Source organism: Pseudochaenichthys georgianus, chromosome 3 (genome assembly GCF_902827115.2).
Source record: "Pseudochaenichthys georgianus chromosome 3, fPseGeo1.2, whole genome shotgun sequence".
In the NCBI taxonomy this organism is placed as follows: domain Eukaryota; kingdom Metazoa; phylum Chordata; class Actinopteri; order Perciformes; family Channichthyidae; genus Pseudochaenichthys; species Pseudochaenichthys georgianus.
This window is the reverse complement of record NC_047505.1, coordinates 24,303,824-24,326,716: the sequence shown is the minus strand read 5'-3', so window position 1 is coordinate 24,326,716 and position 22,893 is coordinate 24,303,824. Positions and strand designations below refer to the sequence as shown.

The 22,893-nt window shown below is 42.5% G+C and overlaps 1 protein-coding gene across 1 annotated transcript in view; it reads left to right on the top strand.

Annotated features, from left to right (window-relative positions):
* itga11a (integrin, alpha 11a) overlaps window positions 1-22,893 on the top strand; it is a 67,496-nt gene that overhangs the window by 16,165 nt on the left and 28,438 nt on the right. The window contains exons 9-12 of the mRNA XM_034108181.1: window positions 2,233-2,303; window positions 7,578-7,722; window positions 8,598-8,746; window positions 18,619-18,762. Coding sequence (XP_033964072.1) covers window positions 2,233-2,303; window positions 7,578-7,722; window positions 8,598-8,746; window positions 18,619-18,762 — 509 coding nt within the window. The remainder of the gene's footprint in view (window positions 1-2,232; window positions 2,304-7,577; window positions 7,723-8,597; window positions 8,747-18,618; window positions 18,763-22,893) is intronic.

The window sequence follows — 22,893 nt, the reverse complement described above, 5'->3', positions numbered from 1 at the left end:
AATCAGTTAAAAGACAGTGGTTATGAAAATGGTTTCAACCCACACTATGATCTTAATTACATACACAGTTAATAATTTGAAATCTAATTTAGACTGATGACAATCATATTAGATTCATATTAACCCTAGAACTGCAGACAATATAGCTAGGACTCAAAAGGTCTGTTGAAAAAGGTAGAACTCCAGGTAAGAAAATCATACACAGGGATGCAAACACAGGTGAAAAAAGAGAGAACTATTTGAAGCAGAAAAAAAACAGCGTCAAATATACCATCTGACAAAGGCCTGTGCTATAATGCTTCAATTAACTGGCTATTCTTTATAATATACTCTGATCAATAGGAGACAGAGATGTTAAGTTATAAATCAAGGGTTTTTATTATTATTTACAGCAGGGGTGGGGAACTTAACGTGAAGAGACGTTACGCTCGTGTTGTGTTCAAGGAACCGGTCATTGGCCAGGAAAAACAGGCACTCGTTTGTTTAATTATTTTGCGGTCTTGATTTCTTCTTCTTTTTTGAAGTGAGAAGTTGTCTGTCAGTCGGACTGATGGACGGACGGACCCCCCCCCCCCCCAAAACGAAAACTCTTCGGTTCTCCACGAATTACACTAGTCACCCAAATCAGCGTTAAAAACGCGGGAGGCGCCGAAAAGCGACTAATTAGCATTTGCCATTACACATATTTAATTTCAATTTCTGTTAACACTAGAACCGCCAACAGCGTCAGCACCTACATAGATATCATTTTCAAATCATTTAATTTGTTCCTCTTCATAATTTTCTTAGAAACTAAGTAGGACGATTTAAAACTCATTTAATTGGGTTAATTTAGAAATTGCTTCAATTTATCATCATAACAGATAAAAAAGTTCAGATTCATTTTACAATAAATCAAGGAATGATGCTCTTCTACAAACAAAAACAACATTAAAACATTTAAACAAACTACTAAAAGTAGATGAACTACATTATTCAAAAGTTTACAGTAACTTCTGATAATAACACAGGGGAAATAAACGAGGCATCTCTTTTCCTCTCTCTCCCTCTCCTGACAGCCCGTCAGTATCGGGGTTAGTCAAAATGAATCCCTTGGCGGTTCTAGTGTTCATTTACCGTTTTGTCTTCTCTTTGCTTAATTGATTTGAAACCAAGTCTAACGTAGCTTAAACTTAACGTTAGCTTTCTAGCTAACACAACACATGCACGCACCTTTCTCTGTGGTTTTTTTTGTAGTAACAAATTAAGTTGGATGTTGTGGTGGTCGTGTCACTGATCTGTATGCTGCAGACCCTGCATATCGCTGTTCTCTTCTTATTACTGTCATCGACAACATAATCCTCGAATCCAAACTTTACTATTTGTGGAGTAAAGCTAGCTGCTGCCATGTTAACTGACACTCCTGCCTTCTAGTGGGTTGCCAGGTTTGCGCGCATGGCGCTATAATCACGTTTTTCGAAAAAACTAAACGTAATATCTCACTACAAAAACAAACGCAAATATTTAATTTTAAACAGTCAAGTCCTTTCAAGTAATCTATCTCAAGCTTAAGTCAAGTCTCAAGTCATGAATACCAAGTCAAAGTCAAGTATTTTATCAATGTTAGTCAAGCAAGTCTCAAGTCAACAACTCGAGTCTGACTCGAGTCAAGTCATGTGACTCGAGTCCCCACCTCTGGTAAGTAGCATTAAGACAGCTTTAATGTACTGCTGCATTATCAAAGGTTCATGCTTGGGGATTTTTCATATATTATCGTCAACCAAAGGATACAATGACTCTCTGTGAAAAGATCCAAACTAACATGCATTAAATTCAGATAACCTCCTTGATAATGGGAAAAAGCCCATGGCCGTCATGGTTTTTTATTTTCAAGTGAAAACGTAAAACATTGGCTGGTTCCAGCTTCTCAGTTTGAGGATTTTCTGCCTATCTCGGTTTTCTTTCATTGTAAATTGATAGTAATTATAACATATTTTATATTGTATGTAATACAACTAAATGTTATTTTAAAGGCTTAACAATTAGGGGGGCATTAAGAGACGTATCGGTCATAAACGTAATCCTTAATTTCAGTGGTATTTCTTTAATTAAACCTGTTAAAATATCTTCTATATGGGAAATATATCCATTAAAACTCGAGTGCCATGGCTCCTCAAAAGTTTTACTTAAAGTTGGCAGCTTACATTTCTCTGCTGCGGTTCAGAGCTGTAATAGCCTGACTTGTTTACACAGGAACCAGTAAGAATGGAACAGCGTTTGGACTCCAGATGTCTCAGGCGGGATTTTCCGCACACAACGTCGAGGTGAGTCTGACTTCTGCTATCACGTCGCCTCATACCATCTGTCAACATCTAGGACAACACACATTGTCTCAATTTCTGGCGCATCATAACTCCTTCCCACAAATTGCCATTTATTACTTTCCAGTCCCCCCCTGAGGTGCCTGCTGTGTGGCCCCAGAGATTGAGTTCATCCTGATTTAGGAGTCCCTGACAAGCCTTTTTCCACTTCAACCATTCAGTGATGGGTAATAAGACACCACTTGTTCCGTATGGAAACATATTACTGAGAAGCTGAGACTGAATATTGAGACAGTTGGGCTGCAGAATGGGTTTGTTTTTCCGCTTACTTTATGAGAGTTAGATTTTTGATTGAATCTCAGAATAGATAGAGGTGAGCTGGCTTTGAAGGGTGACGCAGTTGGAAGAGGAAGATAAGTGCTTCTTCTCTACTGTACCTGCTTTTCATAATATATCATTGAGTTAATTCGTCACTTTCTGATTCCATCCAGACATTTGCTGATGCAACTGCTTTGATTTTCCTGTTCCCCTTCCCGTTTAGGATGAAAAATAAATATAAGGCACAATTTTCAGCTGGGTGGCAGCAATGACTGGAAATGTTGTCCACAAGGCCAGATTCCTGAGATCCTCGACACCACGAACCTGAGTGTTGAGCGTAGGACAACTTATTGGAAAGAATAACGGGGCTTTAAAAGAGAAAAACAGTCCTGAAAAGCCCAGATGGTTTTTGCTGAATGTGATTTGTGCCAACATTGAAGGCGGCTAATGTTATTTGCTATCCTTATAGACATCTCATGCATCTGCATGTGCATACACACTGTCTGCTCTTTGTTTCGTACACCGTAACTCATCAATGCTGAAAATAATTTCATGGCTCCGTGCTTATTTGCTAAACTGATTCCTGTTTTCACCACAATACGGAATATACAGGTCATCACTTTGTTTGGTGAGCTGGTATAAAGTGTATATATCCTCTCTACACTTGTCTATGTTTGTGTACAACCGCAAATCTGACCCTATCGGGTTCAATAGAAGAGAAGAAGAGAAGTTGACATCTTAACCAAAGCGAGGCTCATGGCCATACATGCTAACGCAGTAGAAATAGGTCACTGGTTTACAGAGGTGGGAGAAAGTCCTACATGTGCAAGTCATGAGCAAGTCTCAAGTCTTGACCTACAAGTATCAAGCAAGTCCCAAGTCACTGCGATGAGAGTCAAGCAAGTTATCATCATCATAATAATAATAATAATGCATTTTATTTATATAGCGCTTTTCACAACTCAAATACGCTTTACAGTATGAGGGAGGGTAGACAAACAAGGACAGGCAAACAAGTAAGTATAGTAAAATAAATAAAAAGGCAGTCAAGAGGAAGTTGATTGAGAGGGGGGGGCGGCTTATGGGTAGGCAGAGTTGAAAAGATGTGTTTTGAAGCGGGACTGAAAGACTGTGAGGGATTCAGAGTCACGAGGATCTTGGGGGAGGGAATTCCAGAGCCTAGGAGCTGCCACTGAGAAGGCTCTGTCCCCAAAGCTGCAAAGTGTGGATGGATGATCATAACAGATCAAAAAGTTCAGATTCATTTTACAATAAATCAAGGAATGATGCACTTCTACAAACAAAAACAACATAATTAAAACATTTAAACAAACTACTAAAAGTAGATGAACTACATTATTCAAAAGTTTACAGTAACTTCTGATAATAACACAGGGGAAATAAACGAGGCATCTCTTTTCCTCTCTCTCCCTCTCCAGCCTATCTCACTATCAGGGTTAGTAAAAATGAATCCCTTGGCAGTTCTAGTGTTCATTTACCGTTTTGTCTTCTCTTTGCTTAATCGATTTGAAACCAAGTCTAACGTAGCTTAAATTTAACGTTAGCATTCTAGCTAACACAACACATGCACGCACCTTTCTCTGTGTTTTTTTTTGTAGTGACGAATGAAGTTGGATGTTGTGGTGGTCGTGTCACTGATCTTTATGCTGCAGACCCTGCATACTGCTGTTCTCTTCTTATTACTGTCATCGACAACATAATCCTTGAATCCAAACTTCACTATTTTTGGAGTAAAGCTAGCCGCTGCCATGTTAACTGAGACTCCTGCCTTCTAGTGGGTTGCCAGGTTTGCGCGCATGGCGCTATAATCACGTTTTTCGAAAAAAACTAAACGTAATATCTCACTACAAAAACAAACGCCAATATTTAATTTTAAACAGTCAAGTCCTTTCAAGTCATCCATCTCAAGCTTAAGTAAAGTCTCAAGTCATGAATACCAAGTCAAAGTCAAGTCAAGTCTTTTATCAATGTTAGTCAAGCAAGTCTCAAGTAAAGAAATATGCGACTCGAGTCAAGTCATGTGACTCGAGTCCCCACCTCTGCTGGTTTATAAGCTTCCACACTGTTTTGGGCAGTCGCGTGGCGTGGGAAAAAAAATAGGGGAAGCCAATAATACGTCCTTTCTTTTGGGTCGGGGGTGTGGTGGTCAATGTAATAACGTAACCAGATGAGTCGTTACAGCACCCGGTATAATTGTATACACATTTGTATCAGATGCAGGACTTACACACGCCTGTTATCTAACCGACAGGTCCGCACGCACTCTCCAGCCCAAACTCTAATAAGCATTCATTCACAAACTAAATCAGGAGACCTTTAACGTTTTACGTCCGATTCGCTCCTTTTTTCCTCGCTGTACACAGCTCCAGTTTGGGCATTAGCCTGTCATCAGATTGTATTTGTTGTTTAGTACAATTATTTTTGATGAAATACTCCAAATCTCCACCCTCCATAATTGCACTTGCTTCAGTTGCTTGCTACTTTCTAACGGCGGTGAGAGTGATGCGGTGACGCTATCTATCTTCTATCGATTAGATTTATGATTAGAAAATTATAAAAGTAGGGTAGACATGTGGATATTATCCTACTGAACAAAACTTGCATTCATCTAACAGGTTCGTTTTCCACTGACCTTATTTCGAGCTATTTTCCAAAATCTTATGGAGAAATCCCATTGCTTTTTTGTCGAGGGAAACATGAGGGAAACCGAGCGCAGCTTACTTCCAGATTTTAGGACGCGTCACTGCAACACTAAATTGATGCGATTTGATTGGATTGTGAGGCAAGGAAAGCCAGCCGCCTCTGGCTTCCCTTGGCATGGCCCTGACCAATCACAGGTTGACAGTGGCATCACGTGAGCCTAATCTGATTGGTCAATCTCTCCATCTTTTTTCACCAAGGGAAGCCAGATTCGGCTGGCCTCCTCTCGCAGCAGTGAGTGCAATCTATTGTTTCACCATAACATCTAGAGGGGCGCTGTTTGTTTCACTCTTTGTAAAATACTCAATGAGAATGGGGGAGAGACGGGCCGGCAGCAACACACAGCAAAGGAGAATTATCGAAACAAAACAAAGTGTTTTTATTTATTTATTTAAATTATAACTACAATCCGAAAAAACAGGGGAAGCCTGGCTTCCCTTGGCCTCTGGGAGAAAACGCCACTGGTTTTGGGTTGCATTAATTTGCCATGGAAACCATTTTGACCAAAACAGCCAACCACAAGCTCCTGTCAGAGAGTGACGTAGTGCGAGCGTGGTGAGCACACCATTCCATCTTTATGGAAGGAATCACAAGCCTTCCAGCATAATCTCAAACACTGGAAAATGTGTTGTCTGCATATTGTGTATGGAAAGAAAAAAACTCAGTTTATTACGCAAAGCAACCCTGTAATTACAGTGTCAGTGATACAAAGTATGGAGAACCATGGAAGACAGTAAAACCCCTCCTCAATCCCTTCTCGCGTCAGCATTTTATGGCACTTGCTGGTTTATTTCCTTTGTTCAATGACAATTTAAAATGTACTCATCAGGATTCAGCAGCGATTTGATAATGGGCTTTAAAGAAGACTTACTTTCTTTGCAAACTTGTGCTACTTCTACCAGAGAAAATAAGTCCAAGATTACAGTGTAGATGAGATGGCAAGTTTGACTTTCACTCAGTTATTGCTGTGTGGCAAAACTTGTTTATACAACAACAGGAGACACGGGATTGGTTCTTTCAGAGTAGGAGGTTTGTTGTGGCACAATAGGTTAATACAAATATGATAGTAGACAAACCAAAATCAGTTAAAGAAATGGGGCCCTTGTAACTATAACTTATAACGTATGATATGTGACAACTGTGGAAGTTTAATATTGTACCTCAAACAGAAACTTTTTTTTATGTTCTTAATAATCAATCAAGATAAATAGGTTTGGTACATTATTGCTTCATATTGAAATGGGATGGTACGCTATATGGAAGAAGAAAGCCTGATGTAGTCCGGTGTGCAGTCTGAAAAAAATGGATCATCTGCATCCTTTTGTTTTTCTGCTTCTCTTTAGTGGAAATGTCATGCTCAGTGACATAAAGGATGGAGATGAATGCCTCACATCATCGAAAATTGCTGTCTGAAAAAGAGACCTTCAAATTGCACTTATTTAGTGAACACATGGAAGTCCAGGAAAAGAACCTTGTATCAGATGATTGCTCTTGTTGATCACCTGGACTGATTTGTGAGCAGCTCAGCTGGAAGTTATTCGCTGTTTTGCTGTAAATATTGATGATTAATAACTGTGTCTGATAATCCTATGAGGGATGGGCAATCAGACAACAGGGCCCATTTATAAGATGATTCATCCACTTTAAGAACGATTATTGATTTCTATATTCCATTTTTCTTCTGCAATTTCCTCATAAAAGTGATCAGATTTATTGCTAAAGAGAGAAAGGGAGCTGAGGCTGTTCTCTGAACTGACACTTTGTTCCATTAGTTTATCATCGGCATACACACCATGTTACCATGTATAATGTGCCAAGTGCTAGGACTGTCTTAGGGAAGAAAGCTTTTAGTTGTGCAGCTCCACTAACTTGGAACAGTCTGCAAAAATGTTTAAAACTGAGCACTTTGGTTCCCCTGCATCATTTTAAAACTCGGCTGGGTGACATACTGTTTGATACTCATGATACCTGTCACTGTAAATAGAGTTTGTAAACTGTACCCTGTAATTTATGTTGTATGTCGTCCTTATTGTTGTTCTGTTGTTTTTATGTTACATGTGTAACCAATGTGCTGCAGGTCACCCTTGAAAAAGAGATCTTCTGATCTCAAGGGGCTTCACCTGGTTAAATAAAGGCTACAAACTAACAAATGAGCAGCATAGACAGAACAAACAGACCATTCTGTATTACTCTGCTGTTTGAAGTACAACAAATAACTCTACTCCACCTCCCCTCCAGGATGGGATTGTGGTGGGTGCTGTCGGGGCTTACGATTGGAACGGAGCGGTCCTGAAGGAGACACGTCAGGGGAAGGTTATCCCGCCGAAGTCCTCCTATGCACATGAGTTCCCTGAAGAGCTCAAAAATCACGGTGCCTACCTGGGTGAGTAACACTCTAGAACATTTTAATGGAGTGGAAAACGTCTGACTTGGTTGTGATGGATATGCCTATAAGGAGAGAAGTGAAATGGTAAAAAGTATAATATTGTAATCGTAATAATGAAGGCTATGCTTGAACAACGTTTATAGCATTTGCTCCCACGGCTACCAGTTTCTTTACATCCTCTTGCCCTAGTAGAAGACCTGTGGTTTAACACCAACTATATTAGCTGCAACCCATCTCTATTAAGTGTACCCATTGCTCCAATATGTCCCATCATATCCAGCCCCATCTCACTCCACCACCACAACCCTCTGCTTTTACCATCAGTGGTTTGTCTCTGAGCTTATGCACCAGGCTGCCAATGGCATTCTAGACTCAATAGTATTATGAGGTGGAAGCATAATTTTGGACAGGCAGGGAGAAATGTAAAGCTGGGAAAAAGGGGGTAAGAAGATGAGAGATGAAGGTGGAAAAGTATACAGGGAGTGGCATTTTTTAGTGGGAAAAGACTAACTAAATCTCAGAGAAACCTGAGACAGAACATCCATCTTTGTGTAACTGAATGCAGCTCACTAAGTATCAACTCCTCATACGGCAATGTTTTACTTTAGTCATGCAGATGAATGAACCTAAAAGTGAGGTCAATTTGCTCTTTGGTCTCTGATTTATTTTACAATTTGACTATAAAGCAATCATTGTTCCTGTCCATAGTCAATAGAAGGAAATGGTTATTACAAACATCATGTGTTTATCCTAGATGTGTTACTTTTGTGAGGGTGGGAAGAAGAATATCTAACTCTATAATGCACTTACTTCAGTGGATTGCTGTCTGTGAACAGAGGCAGAATTAATGTTTGTGTGTTTTAAATATCCAGGTTATTCTGTGACGTCTGTGGTGTCAGCAAGAAACGGTCGTCTGCTCGTAGCGGGAGCTCCACGATTCAACCACACGGGCAAAGTCATCATCTTCACTCTGAAGAACTCGGGAAACCTCACCATCCTGCACTCCCTCAAGGGCCAGCAGGTAGTGGAAACATCCAGCACTTGATAAAAAGTGTATCAGCTGAAGGCCAGTGGCTCACTGATGTAGACCTCAAGTCTGCTTTGAAAGAGTTCCACAGTGCAACAAGGAATGTCATAAAACATGGTGATAAAACACTGATGAAGAGCAGCTCAGTTAGTTATACGAGTCTGTAAAACTCCTCTGCGTGGGTTTAAGTTATGATGATGATGATGATGATGATGATGATGATGATGATGATGATGATGATGATGATACAGTAACATCTTACATATTTTCACATAGTGTCAGGGTTTGAGTTTTGTTGTGTCTAGTTGTGGGGTTATTTTGCTGTTCTGTTCTCCCTGTCATGTTTTCCTCCTTGTTTCTTGTCTGGTCCTTCTCCCCGTGTTTTCCTCCCTGTCGTTAGTTTCCCTGGTGTGTCTAATTGTCTGATTGCCAGAGGCGGTGCTTTTGCACTGGATGACCTATACCAACAGAGTCACAAGGAAGTCTGAATACTCCCCCTGCTATAAGGATGACCTAGGCTGACTCTGCAGGAGGACCACACCCAGCGGGTGAGGGGCGGCAACATTCACCCTGTAGTATCTGGCGAATGTGCTCTGGGATGCCCATGTGGCCGCAGCACATATGTCCTTGCACCTTAAGGAGGTAGGCCATAAGGTGACACCTGAGCCATCTGAGTTCCACCTCAGACACGAGCTGTTCACGGACAAGGCCTGAAGCTCGCTTACACGCTTTGCTGAGGTGATGGCAAGAAGGAAAGCAGTCTTAGCTGAGAGCCACTCCAGTTCTGCCTGTAACAAAGGTTCAACAGGAGGCGAGCATAGGGCACCCAGCACCAAGGGCAGGTCCCATGTAGGGGCCCTTGGGATATTCGGGGGGGCGAAGCCTCAGAGCTCCCCCTTAAAAAGAGGGATACCAACCTATGGCTCCCACTGTGCTGTTGTCAGCCCTTGTGTGTTGAGCTGATATAGCAGCCACATACACCCTGATGGTAGCGGGACACCGGCCGTCGTCCAGGAGGGACTGCAGGAACTCAAGGGTCGTAGGCACCGAGCAATATACTGGGTCCTCATTTCGCCCTTGGCACCAGTAAAAAAAACAAAACATTTTCTACCTGTTTTCGTACTGCCTACGAGTAGATGGTGCCCTGGCATTTGAGAATAGTCTCAACGCTCGCGTCTGTTGCTCTCCTCTCCGGGTCTGGATTCGTCTGTCAATCCGAGAGGTGAGCTCAATCAACCCATCCAAGGAAGCAGGGAGATCATAGGAAACCAGCTCATCTCTCATGTAATCCGCTAATCCTCTCAAATATGCGTCACACTGCGCCGGCTCGTTCCAGCTGCTGCGGCGGCTGCTGGTGCGGAAATCAATAGCGTAATCCACCACCGTGCCGGAACCCTGGCTCAAACTCAGCAGACCCCCGGCAGCGTCGGGACCCAGACAAACGGAACCGAACACCTTCCGCATCTCCGCGGAAAATGCAACAAAAGAGGCGCAGGCTGACGTCTGCTGCTCCCACTCTGCAGTTCCCCATAAACGGGCTCTCCCCGTCAGATGATTAACGGTGAAAGCTACACGAGCCGCCTCGGAGGCGAAGGTGTGTGGCTGCAGTGAAAACAATATGGAACAGTTTGTGAGAAAAGGACTGCATCCCTCCGGCTCACCAGCGTAGCGTTCCGGCATTCCCACACGAGGCTCCGGAGCGTATCTCGTCGGGCCAGGGGCTGGAGCGAGCATCGGAGCTGCGGGCGGAGGGACGGTAGCAGCCATGGTAGCAGCTAGCTGTTGCACCGTGGCGGCCATCTGTTGCATCTGGGAGGTAAAATAAACCAGCGTTTGTCCCTGGGTTGAGGTTGCCTGGTGGGTCTCGGTAGCTAAGGTAGCTATCGTGACCTCCTGTCTTTGGATGGCATCCTCAACCCTTTCAAAGCGGTCTCTAGGAGACCCGGTGTTTGCTTGGTCCATTTCTGGCCAGATCGTTCTGTCACAAACGAGCTGAGGACCAAAATGCAGAACACGGGAAACCAGGGATAGTCGGTAACCAGCTTTATTGATGGCAATAGGCTGGTATGAGACAAAACGGCAGATAGTAGGCAAAGGGCTGGTCGGGGACAGGCGAGGATTCCAGGAGAAAGCAGGACGGGAGTCGCAGGTACAGAACGGGTCAGGGAGCAGGCGAGGCAGGCTGGTCAGGGACAGGCAGGGTCGAAACCGGGAGAGCAATCTGAAGGGTAATGCGGGAAAGACTGGCATGCTGCAAAGTACGATTTGGCACTGAGGTGAAAGTGAAGTGGGCCTAAATACTAATGGAGCTGATGGGTGTAACAGAGTGAGAGAGAGACAGGGTGTGACTACCAGGTGACTAAGGAAAGTTAATGCAGAAAATAGGTGAGTGAGAAAGCAAACTGTGACAGTGGGCAGCCTCCAGGAATGCTTCTTTCACAACTTCGCCGTCTTTGAAAGACTTCATGTGTTTCGCAAGTACGTGACTGACACGATAAGATGGTAGCAGCCTTGCTCTTGTTGTTGGGCCTGGTGAAAATGAACTGCTGTGCATTTAGCTGTGCTTCTCCGTCTCGTAGCGTTTGTGCACTGTTTTGAAATGCCGCTCCTAAATTACCCTTCTTTGATAAAGCCACGCTCGCATTGCAGATGGACTTTGAATTGGAATAGATACAAAAATAATCATCCTCCCACTCGGAGTGAAAATTATATATTTTGGGCTTTTTTGCTTCTGCCATAATTGCGGTGTTGTGTGTGTGGGGACTGTCACTCCTGTTGACACGGACGACGTCAGCGAACTAGTGCACTGCCCACCAGCCATGCCCCGACACATGGGGTCACGCTGGCCAATCACAAAGTGTTGATGCGTTCAAGTGCATTATTCTGGCCCAGGAAGATTATGTTATAGGACATTAACGATAAAACAGAATATTGTTGTTCTATTTTTAGACACATCTGGCGATCGACTGGGAATCAGGTGCCCAAGCTCTCTAGACATCAGAGCGAACGCCTGTAATGAGGCGTCACTGAGGCTGGTAGAGGAAGCGCTAAGAGCATCCTGCTGCGGGGAAGCTGAGAGGGCGAGCATGAGGTGAGACAGCGTAGACAGCTCGAAAGCTCCAATCTGCCCATTCACTTTCAATGGGGTGACGTCACGTAGCCGCGCTTTTTCGCTGAACTGAATTGTGGGTAGCAGAGCGGTCCGTCTCAGGCGTCTCAGGCGACAGAAGTTGAACAATGTTCAACTTCTGTCGCCTGAGACGCCGGAGTAGCCAGCGCCAGCCAATCAAATCCCGTTTCCCAAAATCTGACAGCTGAAGCCGTAGCCAATCAAACCGCGTCTAAACTGGGAGAGATATCCCGCCGTTCATTTCTATATTTCAAAAAAAGTCGGAGGAGAAACTAACTATCGCCGTAGCAAATCACCCGGTTTTGTATGACCAGACCCTCTTCACCTACCGGGATACAAACCGGAGGAACCAGGCATGGAGGGAGGTGGCAGAGACAGTGGGTGAAACTGGTAGGTTTTCGCCTGTTTGGGGAGTTTATATATATATTGCTCCCATACAATCCCCGGGGTTTTTTGCTTTGTATGTCGGGGGCGGGAGATTCATGTGATTGGTTGTTGGCCGTGTTGCTTGAATAAAATCCCCAAGCTCCAGACACGCCCAGCTCCAAGCTATTTTTGAAGCTGTAGTGTGGACGCTCCGTTAGTGAGCAGGTCATCAGTGACCCGACATTGGAGTCGAGGGCACCTGGCCTCCGATCTCAGAGCTTCGTCAGGGGAAACTATGAGGGAAGCAATGGTAGGCTCAACAGCCGGCGTGTGGTCAAGGCCAGAGATGGGGTCGTTACTAAAAAAAAGTAATATATTACATATTACATATTACTTTAAAAAAAGTAATATATTACACTACTTCATTACTCTCTACATAAAGTAATTCGTTACTTTACTCGTTACTTTACTCGTTACTTTACTCGTTACTTTACTCGCAGGGCCGGCCCGCCCCTCCCTGCAGGCAGATCACGCAGACTGCTAATGTTTCAAATGTTCTCTTTAGTTCAGTTTCCATTGTCGCATAAGACTGATCCAGATCCTGAATGTGTTCCTATCTGACCGTGGCTGTCCTCTGTCTCCTGCTATCTGACCGTGGATGTCCTCTGTCTCCTGCTTTCCGACCGTGGCTGTCCTCTGTCTCCTGCTATCTGACCGTGGCTGTCCTCTGTCTCCTGCTATCTGTATATTTTGCGCAGTCTATCTCTGCTCACGCTGTTGCGTCAGCATGTTCTCCTGCGTGTTGGCCATGTGTTGCACTGGAGCCAGACTGGAGCACACCGCAAAGACTTCAGCCGAGCACGTACGAACTGCGCATGCGTGAGTGGCAATAACTCTCCTTACCAGCAGGCGGCGGTAGTGTGTATTCGTCATTCAAAACAGGCAACAACCGGAAAACAGAGAAGAAGAACAGACTACGTGTGTGATATAAATAAACAACAGCTATGTGCGTTAGCTTCACCTTAGCATGTGTTCTTTGCAGGTGTTTGTTGAGGTTTGATTATGACTGATTTTAGAAAGTAACGAAGTAACGCGTGTCGGGGCAATGTTAGTAACTGTAGTGTGATTACTGAATTATAAAAGTAACGCGTTACACTACTCCGTTACCGACAAAGTAATATTATTACAGTAACGCGTTACACCCAACTCTGGTCAAGGCCAACTTTTGCCGCATCCTGCATGGCTGCCAGGGCTCGGCCATCGGACGTAAGACTGTAAAGAGCCTTAGTGTTCTCCAGCATGCATGTAACTCCCTCAGATACTCACAAGAGGGAAGAACAGTAAAGGTTGCGAAGAGTGCGCCTAAAGAACACACTGGCAGGCGCTGTTTCGGGCTGCTGCGCATCCAGCTGCTGGTGAGCCATGCGAATGACGGTACCCATGGAGCCGTCATCTGCCTCCTCCGAGGGACCATGAGCTGAGGTACAGGAGCCAGGCCCAGAAAGAAGCATGGGATGGGATCTCCCCATCATACTCATCAAATTGAGTGGCTGAAGCTGCCATCGAGAACACATCGTCATCTAGAACCAGCTCAGCCACGGGTGGGCAGTGGCGTACTCTGCACGGGCACCAGAATGGAAAGCCAAGAGGAGTGACTTCATCTGGGCTAGCTCAGTAGTGAGTAGGTCCACCCTGGAGGACAGCCTATCAGGCTTAGTCCTCTTCTTGGGCGGTGCACCCGCCGCCTCTGCGGCCCAACGCCTAGGATGGGTAGGTTGGGCTGTGCAGTCGACTGTGCAGGGGGAAGGCCACCCTCAGTCAGTAGTTCAACCTCGGCTAGTCTAGCAGCTCCTACCGCACGAGGCATGATGGTGCAATTCATGCACGGACCCTCCGAAAGGCCCTCCCTCAGATGCTCGAGGCCAAGACAAGAGGGGCAAAGGTCATGGCCATCTTCTGGTTAACCCTCTGAGACCCACAGGGCCGTATACGATCCCAAAGATCACGTTGTGTTCAAAGCGTCATAACTTCTCAGCTGTTTCAGCCAGAGACATGCCGTGTTTTCCTCTTAAACTACAGAAACGGCAATAAACAACTCCATTAAGTTTTTCATTGAGAGGTGTTTATTTATTTTGGTGAAGCGAATGAGCGTAGAGTTTTAAAAGATGCAGATAGTTTCACCTTGATTCTGGCGCATTGCTTATCGTTTATCTATTCTCATCCACCATCTTTGTTTGTGACGTAAAGAGTGAAAGAGTCACGTTTCTGAATCGGACACTCAGAGTGGATGCAGTCACAGCCAATCGGAGTCTGATTCAGAGGGTTGCCTGTCAGTTCTGATGTTATGTTTACTGAAACGAGAGCCGGTATAATTCCACGCGCGAAAACAAAATAAAAGTTGGACTACGTTCTTTTAGTGTTTTGAAAGTAAACTGAGGTATGGCAAGGACGTTTACTACAGCTGAGGCTTTGGAGCAGATTTTTCAAGGGGACGACGTCAAAGACAATTCAGACTCTGCTCAGCATGCCATGTGTGATTGTGGACATGATATATCATGTGTAGCCTACTCTTCAAAATTGGCAGGACAAAAAATGACAATTCCTCACAAAAAAAACGCCCATGGACACTGCCCAAAAGAATGGGCATAACTAATGAACAGAATAAGTTAGAATCTTCTAATAAGTTATGATACAATGATAATAAATGTGTGCAATTTTCTGTGTTGAATGTTTCTTTCAATGTTATGGTTAGCAGTTCTTTTTAATGAAATAAGTAAAACATTCAAGCTCCGTTTTTTATTTATGGGCAAATATCCCCTATTATAGTGTATATAAGTCTCTAATGAGTGACACATATCATTAGCTGAGGTTGTGCTGATTTCTGGGATGTGTAAAACTTGATTTTACTGCAAAGAAAGGACAATTTATTAGGCAAAACACAAACATATACAAACACGGAAATGTCCTATGTGGGTCTCAGAGGGTTAAAGAGGAGCCATACAGGTGTTAGAGCCGTTAGACCTAGAGATAGCTAGAGCACTCAGCTGACTGTAAATAACTGGGCCAGGAAACAAATATGCAGTGGAGGGGAGTGAGCACAATACTAGTTAGCTTGAGCGTGAGCACTCTGCTAACTGGGGTGAGAACAATGAAGTCAGTTAATGGTTTTATGCCGTGAGAGGAGAGCGAGAATACTCTCTCCACTAGCGCCGTAGCTAGTTAGCCTAAGCGAGAGCACTCTGCTAACTAGAGATGTCCCGATCCGATCACTTGATCGGGGATCGGAGCCGATCACGTGATTTTCAAAAAATCGGGGATCGGGACTTTTTTTTTTTTTTATAAAATATTTTTATTATTTTATTTAATGTTACAAAACAAAAATGACCATGTTCACGTCTTAAAGTCATCCTGAGGACTTAGTTTTGGTTTAAAATTACACAACATCATTTATGTGTTGCTTTCTTTGGGCTTGTTTTCATAGACCTGGTTGCTTATTTCTCTCAAATCTGGCAACAGAGTGGGCGCAGTGTCTAATAGTAGCAGTAAGCTAACGAGAGGCTACGTTCAGCTGGTGACTCGGGAGTCGGGACAGAGAAAATGTCAGCAGTTTGGAAGTATTATAAAATTGAAAGCGAAGGCAGTGTAACAGCCAGATGCAATGTTTGCAAGGCGGAGGTTCCGCGTGGTGGAAAGAACAGAGCTACGTTCAACACGACCAATCTAATACGCCACCTGAGAAACAAACACCAACAACAACACGACGAGTACACATCGGCCACTCAGGTAACGACACTGAAACAACCGACACTTTCAGAGACTTTCAAAAGGAAAGAGAAACTGCCCCAGAACAGTGAAAAGGACAAAAAAATAACAGCCAAGATAGCTGAATTCATCGCATTGGATGACCAGCCGTTATCCGTTACCTTTTTTTTCTCTTAATGCATTGCATAAAGATCGGATCGGGAAAAATCGGTATCGGCAGATTGTCAAAATCAAATGATTGGAATCGGATTGGGAGCAAAAAAAGGTGATCGGGACATCCCTACTGCTAACTGAAGGATGGAACGGGCATTAAACCAACTGTGTGCAGTGAGAGGGGAGCGGAAACACTCTCTTCACTAGCGCTGTAGCAAGTTAAAGTGGACCTATCATGCTATATTTGAATAATATAGTGTAGGACCATACCTATATAAGGCATATTTATACTATTTTTCAAAATACCAAACAGATCATGCTGATGGGCTGATTCTGTGAGAACAGCAACATCTACATGCGAGCAAAATATGGTGAAGAAAGTCTGTCTAAATTAAATCATATTTTAGACTGCACTGTAACTTTTATCCATGTATCTTTCCTTAATGTTTATTTTATTAGCACTGTAACTTTTATCCATGTACTTTTTCTTGTAATGTTTAATTGAACTATTCATATTTTAGACTGCACTGTAACTTTTATCCATGTATTTTTCCTTAATGTTTATTTTATTAGCTTTTCTTTTTTAATGCTTAATGTCTTTCATTTCTTTTTTGTAAAGCACTTTGAATTACCCTGCGTCGAAAAGTGCTATATAAATAAACTTGCCTTGCCTTGCCTTGCCTTACAGGCCTGGCATATGTACTACAGCGTCTCCAGCGCTTTCGAACGGCAATGTCCGTGGCTGTCTCCTCCTGATTGGTGGAGTTGGCCCAATAGCCGTAGCGCCACTTCTGTGACGTCATAGAAGTGTTCAAATCTGGATCAGTCTGTATCAGATCCGTTGGAGCCCCTTTTTAAGAGATTTGGGAATAGAGGAAAATAGAGAGGGTTGTGTTTTCTGACACTTGGTGAGTTCCCTGGAACACTGGGGACACATATTCATGTATAAAAGACGTACAAAAGTGCATTTTGCATGATAGGTCACCTTTAACTTTGAGCGAGAGCACTCAGTTAACTGGAGGATGGATGCACTTTATATGTCGTTGCATATCATGTATTTTGTTTTTTTACCATGTTTGCAAAATGTAATTTCCTTAAATGTTTTATGTGAGGGAATGGAAAGTAGCTCAAAGCTAAATCTGGCACTGTTACGCTTGACATATTTAAATGTCTTAAGTGTTCATTACAGTGCATTACAGTGCATTCCTGTCAAATAAACGATTAAATAAAATAACCAATTGTGCGCCGTGAGAGGGGAGCGAAGACACTCTCCTCACTAGCGCTGTAGCAAGTTAGTTTTGAGCGAGAGCACTCAGCTAACTGGGGATAGAACAGGAACTAATTGTGAGCTGTGAGAGGGGAGCGAAGACATGAGAGGCTTCTCAATTATTAAATTTCAACAAAGTCACACGTGAAATATTCGACCTACGCATGCACGAGACGGAAGATATCCAGTGCTAAAGCACCGTCTCTGGCGGTCAGTAAGGATGAAATAGAACTGTATTTTATGTCATGAAAGGATTTAAGATCCTGAAAACAAAGTTTCAGAAGAGAGAAAAGTGCACAGGTTAGAGAATTAAATAATTGGGTATTCAGCAAATCATGTGTTGGGATTTAATTGCACTGTCCAAGTTAAGAGAGTTTAAAAATAATCATCATTTGAAGGAAATGTGGCTCTGTGTGTTAATGTCCGCTACACTCATAACTGGCAACTCTTCACAGGCTGCAGGCCTGAAGTGATTCGGCAGCAGCTTACAATGTACCTTGTCAGCAACAGCTCATCCAGAGCAGCAGATGTTTATTTGCCGAAAAGTTTCTTGATCCAGGGACTTTTGAGAAAATAGCTTTTTTATAGGCAGATGTTTCTAATCTGAAAACCAATAGATGATGTTCCATCTTTCTCCAGTGACTGATCTTCCAAACAGCTCTCACAGTCTGAGCATCTACAAAATCAATGACCACTTGCAGGGACACAACACAGACCCCTATTCGCTTACAGTTTGAATGTTTAAAAGCAACTCCAAATCATCAGTAAATCAGATTAACAAACTGTTTAGAAGAAGCCAAGAGTTTCATCACCTATAGTTGAATGATTGCTTTTAAGAAAATAGAGAGCAGATCTCTGCCAGGTGTGTCTGACTCTTTATACTATAAATAAACATAGACTCACAAAATAAGATATTAAGAATTCTTCAACTGTTTAATTAACAGATACAAATAGCCATAAAAAAACACTTTTGTTTGGTTGAAATAAACCAGTTATTGACATAGTAAGGAGACAATAGTAATAATAATAATCACAAAAAATGTAATGCTTGGCGATCCTTTGTTTTAGAAGATTAGCCATGGACAAACTCACAAAGATGCTCACACAAGAATGGAACCGATTGCCAATGATCCGGCTGATTTATTACTGATTTCAGAATTTCATACATGCACTGTACGTCTTTTTCAGATTGGCTCCTACTATGGCAGTGAGATCGCACCCTTGGACATTGATGGAGATGGTATAACAGACAACCTCTTGGTGGCAGCACCCATGTTCTTCAGTGGAGGCATGGAGAAGGGAAAAGTCTATATCTACAGAGTGACAGAGCTGGTGGGTATAAACTCTGAGAACTCAAACAAATAGAGAAACACAGGGATAAATCAGATTAAGACTCAGAATTGGGTCAACACCTGTTCAAACTCCAGATGTTTGCATTAATTTCTTCTTCACCAGAAGTGTCCCGTTACCATCCAGACTCTGTTGCATTCCAGCTCCACAGTTCACACACTGACATGCAGCAGCCAGACATTTGACACATGACCCTGTCCAGATCAAATGTGCTGATGAAATGCTGCAATGTCAGTGTGAAGATGTTATTAGATGTTTAAAATGAACTCAACAGGAAAGTATTTTGCCCTTTTTAAACCCATTTCCAGCTAACCATTCGGAGGTGAGAACTTTCTGTAATAGGAGGAAATGTCCTGCTGCTCCTGGTCTGTCTTGCTCATTGAAATAACAAAAGTCTTCAGCTGTTTTGAATACATTGAATAGGGATGGAAAATGCATTTAAATATGTGGTGTGGTCCAAAACATATCACAGGTGGTCCAAGCTTAACAGTCAGAAACAAAATGCAAACGGAAATAAATCACTCTTTTTAATCATCTGTCGACATCAGGACAGCAAGATATACGTTCAGGGTAATTAATAATCATAATATAGTTGATTCAGGTGGTTATTGTTGCGAGAGATGCTGCACAGTGATATTGTTCTGGAAAAGGTTGGACACCCTGGTCCAAGAATCATCAAGTTGGGTTTAGGGTTGTGAAAACTACACAGTCACATATGATTCTGCAGACCTGACTTAAAACTGCATTTTCATTGGACTGAGCAAGCTAGCAGCGTGACTTTAGAAAGGCAAAGCTGTTCAGTTGATTCCGACATAATCAGGAAAGAAAAGGTTGTGTTATTTTATACCTGCCTGCATGACATCACTTCACTATAAAAGGTATAGGTGTGCATTATTTAAAAATATCTGTAGTCATTTCATGGATTTTCTATAATCAATGAATCATATTCTGACTACAGCCTTAGTGAGCCCCTTGCATGGCTGTAAATGCTTGCCTTTTTTATTCAGCATAGATACTGTTTTTCATTCATTTTATCAATATATAAATTAAACTATAGTCGTTGTACCTGGGATACAGTCAATTATTGTTACATTATTTTAAGAATAGGTTTTGACTACAAGCCTTAGCGACAAATCTGAATATTTAAGGGATAATAACTCCAAGTTCAAAGATAAAAAAAAGGGTCCTTAAAGGGGAAAGGAAACACCAATTGCAGCTATAATATTCCGGTAGTTTATTCATTTTACAATGGATATTGATCGTAATATTTATTGTATATGATATTACTCGCCAAAAGAAAATTAATTATCCGCCGGCCGGGTGGGGAATTCCGGGACCAGGCCGTCGCCATTAGGGGAGTCCCAAATGGTGACGTCACTGGGTGGGTCTTCGCTCCGGGTATCCATACCAGAAGTCAACACAACGTAGCAGATATGGCAGCGATGGAGGAATTTTGCAATGAGATCGACGTTTTGAACGATGAATTTGACTATTCGTCGGGAGATTACATTGATGTGGAAGCATCTACAGTTACCAGGCATCCCATGGCCTATGCTTATGAACCGATTCGGTCGAATAGAGTGGCATACGATCCGGAAGCCGCCAAAAGTACCGACGGTTATGAACTCGCCGAGTGGGATACCACCAGTTCCAGTACCGACTCGGTCTCAGAGGAAGAAGATGTTGCTCAAAACCCGGGACGAATGGACAACACAGATTGGTGTACATGTAACAATTGTGTGGTGATGCCATCGGAAAATGAAAATAAAAATACAAATAAAAACATACTCTGTTATCCTCTTAGGCCCCACGGAACCGAAATCGCGTCATTTGTACTGTAGGAAACAACGTCTAAGGAACCTTAATATTTAATAAACTATGAATATTTTATATCCATATAACGGGAAAAAACTCATTTAACTGATCTTTTTCATTTATTTTTTCAAAAAAAACACACAATGCTAACAGTGAGCCTCTGAATTAGCCCCGAGCGAAAAATGCTAACCTATTACTGCACCGAAAATCACTCCTAGCTCCCTTATTACTTATCCTTAATCCTGGATTACATCCAACACATTGTTTATGATCGTAAAGACACAGAATCTAATGGTGCCCACCTCAACACTGAAAGATACAAACTCGCGAGGTTATCAACAAAAACGTACATCAAAACAAGTGGCGCTAGGTACCAACATGCGCTAGGCTAACGGCTTACCTTCCTCATTGTCTGGTCTAAACTGGTCTTCAATGGCATTACAACGATAACAACGATGATGTAGTTAATCCATAGGTTAATATCCAATGGGGCTGTGTCCCCTTTGAAATGTTCTGATAATCTATAAGCAATACAACTGCAATTCCGTTATCTGCTGTCCGCTCTGTGCTCTGTGCTCTGTGCTCCGTGCGCTCTGGGTCCTGCAATACCATCCATTGAACACCTAGTCCAGCAATACTAGCCTTTTTAGGGCTGTTTTTGACAGATGAGCTATAGAACACCCCCAATTCTCCATTGTACGTCATAATAATAGCTACCATTTAGTACAGGGTTGCCAACTCTCACGCATCTGGCGTGTGACACACGCTTTCACTCTCAATCTCACGCTCTCACGCTGCCCAAACTATTCTCACGCCAAAAACAACAATACCGAAGACTAGAAACGGCTTTGAAAACTTTTGTCACGTAGTGATCGTCTTCCCAATAGAACAATAGAACATCTTTGATAATGTCTCCTGGCCAATCAGAATCAAGATAACAGCGTGGTGTTGTTGCAGGAAGTCCCGACGGAGAATACTTTTGCGGTAGTACATCTCTATATACATCGATACAACATTACGTGTTGATAGAAATCAACCCGTAATGAAATAAGACCCCACGGTTTGATGATTGATAGGTGTGTGGGCTGTCTTTCATTTTGACACACAGAACAATACCCACCCTTATCCACAATGTAAAGTCATTCACAGCCTCTTCCCTCTTCTCTCTGTGAGGAGCAGCAGGTTCAGCTTTCAGAACAAAGTAACAAAAAACTAAAATGGCATTCATTTTTTTAAATATGTCGTGTAGTAATAGATTTATTTTTTTTCTTCTCAAGAAAGTACCAGAATGTGTATTTTATGTTAGTATTTCAAAAAATCTCCTGGGGGAGAATCCCCCCAGACCCCCCTGCAGGGGTTGGGTTTTCAGCATGTCAACTCTTTCACCTGTGGAGAAATTGCAGGATTGGCTCCAGGTCGCCCTTTTTATTTACAACAAGACATGTGTCTTTTTATTTCATACAGTTCAATTTGGATTGAGACAGGGAAATAATCTAACCCTCACGTGTGGCGTTTCACTGTCAAGGGGAGTGTGTAATTACATTGCAAATACTGACTTGAACCCCACCACTGTATGGGTTAGCCCTACCATAGATTACCCAACAAAAATACTCTGGAGCCGTATTGCGCATGCGCAGCGCAGATCTAAGATCCAGTAGAAATGATAAAAAAGTAAAAGTCTGTTGCTTATTGTTCTAGGCCAAAATAGAGTCAAAGAGTATATGAGAGGGAGTGTGTTAATTAATATGTTTGGAGTAAGTCTGTAGATTTGTTTGTGTGTGTGTGTTTCATGTATAGGCCTCTCACGAAAAATTTATTTTGTTGGATACATTTTCCCGGAAATTATTGTTGGTTGGCATCGTTGTATGACCATTTAGACCACTGACATAATGATAATAATATATATAATAATAATTCAAGTACATCCTTTCAAACTGCTAGTCACATCCTCATGTAAATGGCAATTTATCGAGTTCATTTTTATTTATCGTACGATAAGTCAATGAATTGCTTATCGCGACAGGCACACAATAAAACAGTGGAAACAAACATGTGTTTGGCTTTCATTAGTGAATGAAACTGTGTGCCCTTTATAGTCTGTGTCCAATATTGTGTATTGTATATATTGTATATATATCCTATATATATGCTAAGGTCTCGCTGCTGACACGATAGCAGTCATTTTGTGCGCATATGTGTAATTAAACCCATGATATCAAAATCTCACTCCAGCCAGGTACCCAAAGTTGGCAACCCTGCATTTAGTTTGGACGCGATTGCGTTAATTAATAAGGTCAC